Source organism: Kryptolebias marmoratus, linkage group LG13 (assembly GCF_001649575.2).
Source record: "Kryptolebias marmoratus isolate JLee-2015 linkage group LG13, ASM164957v2, whole genome shotgun sequence".
In the NCBI taxonomy this organism is placed as follows: Eukaryota; Metazoa; Chordata; class Actinopteri; order Cyprinodontiformes; family Rivulidae; genus Kryptolebias; species Kryptolebias marmoratus.
Window position 1 is genome coordinate 23,045,116 of NC_051442.1, and position 12,899 is coordinate 23,058,014.

Sequence of the window (12,899 nt, forward strand, 5' to 3'; positions counted from 1 at the left end):
TAGCAGAGTTAGCATTAGCATTAGCAGAGTTAGCATTAGCATTAGCAGAGTTAGCATATTATCTTTTTCTGCTCCGTGTCGGACTTCTTGAACCAAATCACAGACGTCCCCCCTCGTTTTGGTAAAAGTCTTTCTTCTTGGGCTGCCTGCTAGCTGTCTCTACTTGATGCAGCCCCGGGTTTGATACTTCATGCGTCTCCATCTTTCAGCACTTATGGTGAAAACACCGCGCCGCACAGAAAGCCGCTGCCGTAAAGCAGCGTCATGTCGCAAAACGGAGGTTCTTTGCAAAATAGATATTTTTTCTTATTATTTATCACTTATATAAACTGAATTTATGCAAAGTGACAACACTAATACATTCGTCGTAGCCTACGTTATGACATATTTACATGAATCATTGATACAATTATGATAGAAACGATAGAGACGATAGAAGAAAATATATCACGATAGACACTTTTCTATCGTCCCCACGATATGTATCGTTATATCACCCAGCACTACTGTAAATAATTTAAAAAGTGTGTCAAATCCTGTTGTCGCTGTTTTATAGTCAGGATACAAAACATTAGGATAACAGAACATTTTAATAAATGATACGTCACACCCAGAAGTCATACAGAACACTAAGTAATTATCTCACGGGATAATTATCATCCCTGTTTGTCACCTGTTGAGACCTGGAGCTCAGTGTGCTCTGTGTGTCAAAACATTTTTCTCTTTCTGTCACTATTGTCCCTGTTGCTGTCCCTGCACAATCTTAATGAATGTGCCTGTCAGTCACTTGTAACAGGCCCATTCTGTGTTTATGAGCAGTTTTTTATGCAATTAAACTTTAAACCACACTTTTCATAACCATTTTTTTGTGTAATTATTTTGTAGGCTGCATATCTATAACATTTTGACAGCCTCTCTAACAACAAAAGTCAAAGTAACACTGTTTAACAGTAACTCCAGGTCACAAACCACACATGGCTTCAAGTATTGGAGTAACAACCTTAAGTACTTCACACAGCCCACTTCAGCAAATATGAAAATGTTTAAAAAATGTTACCTTGTGCAGCTTTGTGACTTTTTCCCGACATGCTTCCATCTCCTGCCTCAGCATCCTGTTTTCCTCTGTCAGCACATCAACCATATGTTGGGCCCGGGACATCATGGCAAATGGCTCTCCCCCCTGCAGCTGTGGGTAGGACTGTGGCAGAGGAAAAGGTCCAGGTTGAACTGACAGCTGGGACTGCATAGGTGCAGGTGCTTGGAATGGCTGCTGCTGACACTGAGTGTGCTGCTGATGCTGATGGTGAAGCCTTGGAGATGAGCCGTAGGGATCCAAAGGGAACGCCTGACCCCTCTGAGGTGTCTGATGGCCGGGTCCTGGGGTGAAAGGCTCTGCCACTGGGTGGGACCCTGCTCCCTGGGGAGTACGAGGGCCCATGATGGGAAAGGTGTTTCCATGGATCTGAGGTTGTTGGTGAGGAATGGAGGGATGCGAGGAATGGGAGGCAGAAAGGATGCTGCTGAGGGTGGAGGACTGGGCACGGGACAGGGAGCCAACAGAGGTGACGGAGGACGTGGGGCTGTGCTGGTGCAGGGGTCTCTGGTAGTGAATGGAACCCTCCTTACAGGATCTGAGGAGACACCAGCTACGTGGTTACACAGTTTCACTGTTGAGTTTTTGTAAAGAATGATTTTTCCCTCTGCTGAGTGAAATTTACTTTGGATTTAATATTATCAAAAAGTTAATCTATTTCAGTATATCAGATCTGTTTAAACATAAGCGTCATTTCAACAACTCTGTTTATAAACCAGGAGACATGCAGGCAATAACCCAGATACTTGAACAAGTCAGGTCAGGAGGTGGATCTTCAGACTTATTGCATTCAGCGTACTAACTCAGTGTGGATAACCGTGTACCAGAGCACCTCTGAAGGTGGTCTGAACAAGGCCTTCAGTTTGACTGGAGAATGTTCACACTTGTATTTAGCACTAACCAAGTGTGTTCTGATTGCGGTCTTGGTTCAGACCTGGCACATCTGACCTGGGTGATCCAACCACTCTTGGACGACACTAAATACAGATGTGAACGCTCTAAATATACACTGAAGACATCTTCACACAGACCACCTTTAGAGGTAGTCTGAGAAGTGGTCTAAAGGCATACCAGAAAACCTTTAGAGATGGTCTAAAAGTGGTCTAAAGGTGTGCCAAGACACCTTCAAAGGTGTATCCACATTAGTTTTGTAGTCTACGCACAAACACTCATGAGCCACACTGTAGGACCACATACTGGACTGACTGTATTAAAGTTTTATTGAAATGTTTTTTAGAATCTTTTTCCATAAAAATGTCCATTTTGACAGGATTTTATCAATCAGTTGATGCCACTGAGTTTTTCTTTAAAGTTTGTTCTGGTTGTTTTTAGAGCTGATTGGACCCACTGTGGTCACTATATTAATATGTTTACTGTCAATCAAGGAACGGTCTGTGCAGAATTAAATTAATCTACTTAAACACAGCACTAATGCTACACTCACAGTGAAGCTGTGTAGGAAGCAACTGATGGCTGCAGGACTGTGGTGAAGTATTTGCATCAACACAGAGCTTTGTGGAGTCGATCATTTAATTCTGTTTGACTTCTCTCATATTACACTGGTTAGGAAATTAAACTTATTGAAAGTTGTATAGGCTAAAAAACTCCATAAACATGTGACACAAAGGACTGATTTCTCTCTGAGAACTACAACAGAATACAAAAAATGTATGTTTTCTAATTTCTGGTAAAAATTAACATTTCACTTCCTGCGCACGGTAAAGTGTTTACAGTCAAAACCTTTTACATTTTCCTTTCTTTCTCTGTTTGACGAATTTGTACAAATAAAACCCAACAAAAAACAACAGTATATCTGTTTTATAGGACAGATTACAGGCTCATCTTTTGTACACACCTCAAAACATTAAAGTGCAGTTTATCAGAGGAAATATTTTTTTCTACAAGTTCTCTAAAATACAATCCAAATTTCAAGTTTGAACATTGTGTAAAATGGTATTAAAAACAGGATGCAATAATTTGCAAATTTCATAAACCTGTATTTTATTCACAGTGGAACAAAGTAAACATATCAAATGTAAACTAAGAAATTACACATTTACTTTTTTTTTTTTTTTAAAAAAAAGGTCATTTTGAATATGATGGCAGCAACATATCTCAAAAAAAGTTGTCAAAGGTCCATGTTTCCCACAGTAAAGCCTCCCCTCTTATTTAAACATCAGTCTGTAAACATCCAGGAACTGAGAAGAGCAACTGCTGGAGGCTTTGGAGGGATTGTTGTCCCATTCTTGTCTGATGTTGGATTTTAGCTGTTCAATAGTCCTGGGTCTTGCATTATAGAGCTTTACCCAGCATTTATGGATGGCACAGTGAACTGTTTTCAGATAATGATTTGTGGTTCCCGATTGATGTTCTGGACATCACTGCCCATGCAGCGGCCCCTGAGGGCCTGAAGATCACTTTCAGCTTTGACCTCAGGGATTTCTCCAGATTCTTGAAATGTTTTGATGATATTACGAACGATGAGTGGCTATTCAAAGTCTTCCCAGTTTTCTGTTGAGCAACATCATTCTGAAATTGTTCCACTATTTCAGATGTAGTTTTTCACAGACTGGTAAACTACTTCCTATTTTAAAAGATTCAGCCTCTCTAAAATGTTTGTTTTATCCTCAGTCCTCTTACTGACCTGTTTACAATTAAACTAATTAGTTGCAAAATGTTCCTCCAATTGTTTTTTCCTCATGCCACTTAGTTTTATAGCCTTTTGTTACTCCGTTCCAACTTTTGAGATGTTAAAATTCAACTTCACCATATTATTTCGCAAGAAATGGTACATTTTCTTAGTTTAAATATTTAATATGTTTACTGTGTTCCATTATGGATGCAATATGGGTTTATGAGGTTTTCCAAATTATGGCGTTCTATTTTTATTTACATTTTACACAATGTCCCAACTTTTTTCCAACACAATATATGCAAATTACACAAAAAAAAGAAAAAGCTTGAACAGGTGAAACAAGTTGGGCCCAAAGTCATAATTATCTGTTTACTGTCATTTTAGGAAAAACACCAGCATGGAGTGTCTAAGTAGAACAAACATTACCGCCTTTGGTTCCCACAAGTTCTGTCACTAAAGATGAACATTTCATGTCCCAACTTGTCCTGGCCTGATGAATAAAAGTGTCTGGAATTTATAACTGTTAAGACGCCTGTTTGCTGTAAGGTAAACTGGTGTGGAACTAGCCCAGCAGGATCTGTCCTCGAAGACTACAAATCATGCACTGGCCCTTTTTCAACATGCAGAGAATAAAAACACAGCCACATGGGTATCACATGTTCACCTTTATCTGCAGCTGTAAACAGTGTGTAAATTAAGTGTGTTCTTTACCTGAATGAGCCATACTCGGGTGGGGGCTGGTACCGAACATTTGGGACCTCCCTCGAGTGTTCCCTCCCTCTCAGTTCTTGGTAAAAGTGACCTGCAGACTCCTGCAGTTTGCCAGGAGAACCCATCCCTTTAAATGGGTAGTCTGGAGGAGGGCCACGATGATGGGCCTTGTAGTAGTCCCCGGAATGCCCAGGAGGGGGCAGCTGGGGTGACAGTGGGCTGCTGCTTACAGGAGGGTGGGCCTTCACACCACTGGTGGCTAAAGAGAGCTGCATCAACCGCTCACTCAGAGACCGAACATGGCCTTGCTTCAGGTCCTTCAGTCCATCGTCCTGGTGCACTTTCCCAGCACCGCTGACTCGCTGCAGCGTTGGTCGACCTTCAGTGCGTACCTTAGCACTGCTCAGCCCGTAAACAGGGGGCTGCTGGGGTGAGCTGCTTTGCTGCTGAGCCTGAGGGGGAGGACCTTGGCCACGGAAATACTGGGACTGTACTTTGGCTTCTTCGTATGAGGGAAGGTCTTCTGGATTTGGGCACTGACCTTGGTTGCTCCCTCCACCTCCACTACCACTGCTGCCTCCCCCTCCTCCACCACAGGTACCCACACAGCCTCCTCCTCCACTGCTTCCACCTCCTCCTCCCAACCGGATGGAGCCAAGCTTCTCCAGGCCATTGTCCGTCTGTAGTTCCTGTCCCTGAGGTTCCTGTCGTGCGATGTGGGCAGTTATGGAGTGATCGTCAGATGAGCTTACCTGTCCCTGCACCAAATAACCTCCTCCCCCTCCCCCTCCGCCACCTCCTCCTCCAGATTGTTGTTGTTGTTGCAGGACATAATTCCTGTTAATTTGCTCCTGCAGGAGGCGTTGCAGGACTGTGTTGCTGCCTCCTGTGACACTGTTGCTGCTGTTGGACGACTCGTCAGCTGCGGCCCTCATCTCCATCTCACGCTGATGACCAACCTCATGAAAGGACAAGCTCCGACCTCGGTCGATACTCCCTACAAGGAGAGACAGGTTCATTCAATAAAAGGAACAGAAAGTGACAGGTGAAGCGAGGCATGAGTTTTATTAGGACTGATATAAAATGAAAAAGATTCAAAGGCAGCACAGTCAAAAAGGCCAAAGAAACAAATGGACCGTTCACAACCACCCACACACATAAAAAAAAATATGAAAAGCCACAAAAGACCTGCTGATGTGATGGAACCAAAGAACAAGAATGGAAAAAAAGAACATATTCCACAAAAGTATGTTAAGGAGTCACCCAAAGAACCACAAACCTCACAAATATGAAACAATTGTAGTTGAAGGTGAAGACAGCTGACAGAAAAGCCCAGATCCTCACAAACATCAACCAACAAGTTGAGGAAAACATCTTGGTACTATCTGACCCAAAACTATTGTTGCTATTTACCCAGAGATCTCTGAACTGGGCCAATTTAAAATGCTCTCTGTGCAGAGTAAAAGTCTTTCCTGCAAAATGTGATGGAGTATGAAAATAGCAAACTAACCTTTGTAGCCTCAACTTCTAAGAAAATTGTGTTTGGATTTAATGGTTACTATTAGATCATTTTCATAGCATTCACTAATCAGACAGTTTACAGCTGATGTATTCTGACCCAAAGTAAAAAAAGAAAGGCAAAAACCTTCAAGGTCCAGTTTGTCTTCCATTCAATTCAAAAATACTTTATTAATCCCAAAGGGAAATTAAATATCGTCTTGTCTCATCAGAAGATAAAAATATGACTTCAACTCAATGACAACACATGGCTTTTAATCAGGCTGACTGACTACTCCAGAGCTGTGAAGAATCAGCAGAATCACTAATGCCCAGCACCACTTGACTAATGATAAAAGACTGATCTGCTAGTTTAACTTTTATAAGTAATGTTCACACATTTACAGAGGCCCTGAAGTGTCCAAAAGTGGGACAGTTTTCATGAAAGGACGTTTTTGCAGCGTTACGGGCAGAGTTTAATTTTTAGAAGTCTGCAGAAAAAGGCAAAGCGTGATCACACTGTAGAAGTTAAGTTTCAGGTGCTTCAACTGTGACCTAGAAGGGACGCTTTACCTCAGCTCTGAACAGAAGCGGAGGACCTTTAGAGCCTTTCACTTCGACTGAAAGCATTAACTTGGCCTCCAGTACAAATGTAAAGAATCTTGGTGTGATTTTTGATCAGGCTTTCTTAGTCAGAGATAACTTTTACTAATTGGCATTTCATAATGTACTGTATTTGAATGTATTGTATTGTAATAAAAATGAACTGCAATTGGATTTGAATCTGAATAGAAATAGGATTTTTGATTTGGACTTTTCTTTGTTGTAAAGTGGGCTGAGATGACTTTTGTTGCAAACTGGCTTATTATATAAATGGTCTAAATTTTACTGATAAAACTGGTTAATGGCAAATCAGGCTTTCAAAAGTGTGTTTTTTTTCAGGTTAAGTGAATGTATCATGTTTATGAATAGTCAACACTTTTATCCTAACAAAGTGCGCTGACTAAGAACACTGCTGGACGATAGAGAAACCAGTCAGTGGGTCTAAAACATATGGTTACTATCAAAATTAAACCAGCCATGATAGTCAGAGCCTGATCTGCTGCTACTGATTGGTTGTAAATAAAACTTATGACTTTCCACATCCTGTCTCTCCCTGCAGCCCCACCAGAGAGGGCAGAATTCCAAAGGAAAATAAAAATCACAATGAAAAAACAAGTGCAGAAAAAGGTTTAGATTAAATTGTTTGCAAAATTCAAATAAATATATAGACTGATTTATAAGGCACCCATAAAAAACAGAATTTGAAAATTTTGTGTTGATTCCAGAAAATAAGAAAGGTTCACTCAGCATTATTGATAGAAACATGCATTTAAACATTCAACTCTGTCAAAAGTTTAAACCACCCAAGAAGGCCTAACAGAAACCGAAAGTTGTTTTGAGGTTAGAGATCAGCATTAGGTGGGAAGTGCCAGTGCAGGAATACTGGTCTAACTGAGTGGTTTCTTCTGACAGAGCTGAAGGTTCCCTTTTACAAAGAAAATAAAGATTTCATTACATTTAGAGCTTTCAGTTATCCTTCTCACTCTCAAGGAGGAAGATGCTTTTTTTCGAAACATCTGTAGGTGAATAAAATCAGACAGAAGGGAAAAACATCAGCTTTGACGGGATGCTCGGTGATCCTCCTCCACCTACGAGAACATGGTGCACACAAAGAAAGCACTGAAGGAACAATCTTCTCCAGAGTTGTCATCACAATATAGCCTCCAGCGCCCTGGTAAAAGCTGCAGGGAATGTACAGTGGATATTTGACGAGCTGAAACTAAACTCATCAGCTGCTCTGGAGCAGCAGGGGATGAGTTCAGTCTCTGTTACCATGGTGATCCAACCAGGCTCAAAGAAATCCTCCTTGGTGACACTGAAACCTTATTTTCAGCTGATCATAGCAGCTAAACTTAACCTCGCTTGTAGTCCGGCCTTCTGGTGATCCACTGACCAGGAATCAGAACCTCATGACACCTGAACTTCTCTGTAATAAAAGTGACATATATGTATACCTTCCACTGTTTTAAAAGTCATGTTTATGTATTCTTATATCTCTGTGAGCAAGAACTGTATCATTGTAGCTACAAGAATAAGCTGTAATTAAAATCCAGAGCAGGGCAGGTGATTTCAGAGTTTTTCTACCAGCTGCTTTGTGGTTCAACACGTTTTCTTTTTGACCAAGTTGAGGGTCTGCCCTGAAATGATAATTTATTTTCTCTAAGTGTTTTAAACATTATGTGTGCACATGTTTTATTTTGTATTGTATATTACACTGTGAGGCTTTTTATTTAATTTGGTAGCTTGTTTAAGAAAAATGTTTCCTCTTGTCCTTTGTTTACTGTAGGAGAGATGCCATCCAGATGGAAAAAAGTACTTACTTTTACTTTATCAGATTTTTACATGAGTAACTTTACTGGTACTGTAGTAAATTTCAACAGAGTAACTGTACTTTGACTTGAGTATGTTATTTTAGAGCTATTTCCACCTCTGATCATCAGAACGTCCTGTTTCTCCAGCATCTGATGTGAACCTTTTTAATGCAAGCAAAGTCCAAGCAGACATGGGTTTGTTTCTACCTTTCTTGCTCATTATGCAACTGAGGCTGCTCGGAGGTTGGCAGCATCCAGATTCAAAGCCTGTCCTGTCAGCAAAATATGTAATAAACCCCTGCACAGATTTTAATTAAACTCTCGAAAAGTCCTGTTTAGATGAACATCTACAACTGATTATATTTTGGAGTTAATCCAATTCAAGATGGCAGGCACAGCCAACTGACCTTACAAAACATAAAATTGGCTATAACTTTGTCAATTTTACAGATATTGAGATAAAATTTAGTGTGGTAGTTGCTGAGACTAACTCCTCTTAACTGCGTTGCCCTTCATATTCTTTATTGTTCACTTATTTTGCCATATCTAAGTTACTGTGTGGAAATTTGGGGCAACACTTACAGAACGTCACTCAAACCATTATGCACATTACAGATAAGAGCTATTCGAATAGTTCACAAGGTTGACTTTTATTGCCATACAAATAATTTATTTATGAATTCCTATTTCTTGAAACTCCCAGATTTGGTAGAGTTCCAAACTGCACAGTTTATGTATAAAGTTAGAAACAAACTATTACCAGATAATATTAAAAAATTATTTACTGGTAGAAGGGGGGGCGGGGGGGTATATGATTATAGAGAAAACCTCAACTTTAGAACTTTGAATGTTAGAACAACGATAAAAAGAATGTGCATTTCTGTCATTGGTGTGAAAATTTGGAATAAACTCACTAAAGAGTTGAAGCAAAGTCCAAGCAGGAGGTATTTTAAGAAAAGACTCAAAATGGTTATTATTCAAAAGTATAAGGATGAATTTGGTCACAGTAAATACTGGTTCGATATAATTTGTCTTCCAATAGCTACTTTGCATTTTGGATACTGATTTTTTTTTAAAGTAGAATCTATTTTTGAGGAAGCATTTCCCCCCATACCTGTCAAAAACGTTTGCACAATTCATACACATAAAACCAACATGCTGAAAAGACTTCAGGGCATTAGAGTTAAACTCTGTCCTGATCCTGGCTCTCTTTCATTGACGTTATTATCAAACTGCTCCTACCTGTACGACCTCGAAACTAATATTCTCTCTTGAAATGGAAAACAAAGTATCATACGGTTCCCTGGCGTGTTTCAGACACCCATCATCGACGGACTGAAGGCTGATCTGAACCGCCGCAGCCTTCAATCGTTTGCTCCTCCCTCCAACAGGTGGGACAGGGAGACAGGTGGGTCTAGCTATAGCCACACCTTCATACCTGTGCATTACTGTAATCATTTTACAAATCTGTCCAACCTTAATGTACTCCGTCATTCCTGTATTAATCACAAGATGGAGAAGACTTTTCTGACTTACTCAGAGTTTGAGTTTTTTTCCAGAGCAAACCAGCTCTCTTTCCATAAAAAAAAAGTTTAAAAATTGCAAAACTTCCCCACAGTTATACAGAGAATAATTAAAGCTTTGTGTTCAGCAGATAAACACACATGAAACCAATAATCTGAGTCAACAACTCCGTTTGAACATCAGTCTCTGACTGAATCCACAGAAAGTCGACTCAGCATACCTCACATCTTCTGATCTTTCAGCAGTACCATTGTTCATAGTGGCTTCTTTAAAGTTCTCTAAAGCCGAAACGGGTACTTCCTCTGGCAGTTTTAACTGATTCAAATATTTTTCTTACGCCCTGACGTGATCTTATTCCAGATGTGACCAGTTTTGCCTGTTTTCTGTGTTTAAACTCGTCTTTCTGAGAGTTTCTGTGAGGAGCTCGTCGGATTCTTGTAAAAAAAAAAACCAGAGTCCTGCTTAGGGACAGAGGGAAGACAAAGACACCTATGGCTCAGTGAAAGGGCATGTCTGTGTGCATTTGTTTGTCTGTCTGTTAGCAAAATACCTCATGAGCTAAGGAACAAGTTTCAACGAGACTCAGAAAATAATCATTGGGTGTTTCTCTACAGCCAATTAATGTTGTGAGTCAACTCTATCAGTTTTACAAATATTGAGCTCAAACTTACACATATTCCAAACAGTGCACAAAACTTCTGGCATGCAAGGCAAGGTGATACGGTTACGATTAGGATGAAGATTAAGGGGCTAGCATTGCTTGAAAAATTGCATATCACCCACCACCCTTTATGTCAGAGTTTAAAATAGACCATATACAGTTACAAAATGACAGTTGTAATTTTGAAAATAATGTGAAAGCTCAAACTATATTGGAAGATCTTGCGTGATGTACCAGCACTCATCAGAGTATGTGTTGTAAACGACTCTAAACTACTACCACAACATATTTTAGCTCATTATCTGCACCTTTGACTAAGTTACAGCCAATTCTATGTTTGCTAAGTTTGATTAGCTGTGATGGCCATCTTAAACTGAACTGACTTCAAACGTTAACCAGCTGAAGAAGTTGGTCCAAAATTTTACTTTCTGGAAGTTTCCTTAAAATCCACATAGCAGTTCAGGAGATATTTTGCTGACAGACAGACAGGGTTAATGGCAAGGGTTTAAACAACAATTTAATGTATGTGTTAGGGATGACTCAGCTACTACTGCAACAACTTTTAGCTCAGCTCTGTAAAACTGACAGTTACAGGCGTTTTTGTGTTTCATCGGCCATGATTATCATCCAGTGAGTACTTTGAGAGATTCATTCAAATCTGGTCAGTAGTTCATTAGATATTTTGCTAAAACAAACATGCACAAAGTAACAACGAAAAATACTGTACAAATTTAGTAGTAATTATTTGGTTAACATTCAAATACCTCACCACATGAGTGTTTGTCGCATTTTGCTCAACCAACCAACCATCCGTCCATCCATCCATCCATCTTTGCAGATGGATGTGGGTACACCCTGGACAGATCCCCCAGGCCATCCCAGATCCTTTACTCATACAGTGTTACATCCTTTGCTCATACAGTGTTACATAATAAGGCACAACAACAAACTTTTCTTATGCCGATAAAAATATCCTCTGATCTTAACTGAGGCATTACAGTGAGATTCTGAACGCAAAGAAATCTGAACCATATCTGAGGGAAGGCAGTATGTTCATCCTAGTGGGGACCAATGTTGGCAACTATTTTATCATTTGGGACCATTTAGGTCCATTTGGTGAAGATAAAGACCTGAGGTGAATCTGGTCTATTTAACACAAGCCCTGCAGCTGAATAACCCTCTAATGGAGCAGAGGCCTTAAGTATGTACACGTCTTTACTAATTCTGCTAGCCATGGATATGGTGGAGAAATGGGCAGGTTTTCAGTCTGTGGCTGTAGTTTCCACTTTGTAATTCTTTCTTTACCCCTACCTTCAAATGCAACATGGTGGTAAGAAAAAGACTTAACACATTACTGCCCTCTTGTGGCCATATCAGCAATGTGTCACTAACCAGATCCTGGTGGAAAAAAGACAAATGCTTATCAAAAAGGTTTCCAAGATGTGACCTGGCAGGGCCGAGCTGTGGTTGTAAGGGGCCCTAATCGTTATGGGGCCCCTTTACAATTACTCCCATCTGCTTCTCATCACTACAACACCACTAACATCTGTTTATGCTGTCCACCTTTCATCGTTTGTGTATTTAACACAAGTACTTTAATACAGTTAATTCCTTAAACTGGCTTATTGCTAGTTTGTGTTTTTTGATAATCCCATCACATTATCTTCTAACAATCAGCTCCTAAAATAAAGTTTCTAAAATAATAATAATGTGGCTTTCCTCAGCTCAGCAGCTAAAATCAAAGTTACTGAATAGAGGGTAAAATGATCTGGCAGGATACTTTTAGATTTCCTTGTTCTACTGGTAAAAAGTTAATCTGAAGAATTTTCCGGTCCAGTAATGTTTCCCATGGTGCTGACCCAGTTTTTAGTAGTTTTTAGTTGAGCAAACCAGGCATAAAGGTGAAAAGCAACATTTAGGCTACTCAGAAAAAAATAATAAACATCTTTACACTGCAATGAGTTAAAGGAGAGAATCGGCCTGCAACTGTGCACTAGTTGGCGACTTACAATAAAAAAAAATTTAAAAACATGCAATTGTTTTGACGACTAACTATTTTGAGAGAAAATTTGTTGCAAAAATGTTTTGAACATGTTCAGCGTTCAAGCCACGTGACAGCGAATCTCTTCGACTCATACGAGGAAACTGAGAAGGCAGCAACAAATCCTGGACCCTCATGAATGCTGTGAGAAACAACCTTCAATATTTCAGCTAATCTGGAATAGATCATATTCTATATCACGGGTGTCAAACTCCATTCCTTGGGGACTGCTCTCCTGCGTGGTATAGATGTCTTCTTACTTTAAAACACCTGGTTTAAATGAATGACTTGTGGACATGCTTCTGGAGAACTTGATGAGTTTG

The 12,899-nt window shown here is 40.0% G+C and overlaps 1 protein-coding gene across 3 annotated transcripts in view; it reads right to left on the reverse strand.

Moving 5' to 3' along the window:
* The window catches only part of amot (angiomotin), a 43,978-nt gene that overhangs the window by 26,975 nt on the left and 4,104 nt on the right, over positions 1 to 12,899 (reverse strand). Inside the window, exons 1-4 of one of the 3 annotated variants that reach the window (XM_017435134.3) lie at positions 9,593 to 9,715; positions 7,495 to 7,555; positions 4,440 to 5,436; positions 1,058 to 1,631 (exon numbers count right to left, since the gene is read on the reverse strand). In XM_017435134.3, coding sequence (XP_017290623.1) covers positions 1,058 to 1,631; positions 4,440 to 5,436; positions 7,495 to 7,555 — 1,632 coding nt within the window. In that variant the 5' untranslated portion in view covers positions 9,593 to 9,715. Of the gene's footprint in view, positions 1 to 1,057; positions 1,632 to 4,439; positions 5,437 to 7,494; positions 7,556 to 9,592; positions 9,716 to 12,899 lie in introns of those variants that run through there. The other 2 variants (XM_017435135.3, XM_017435138.3) reach the window with 2 other exon arrangements.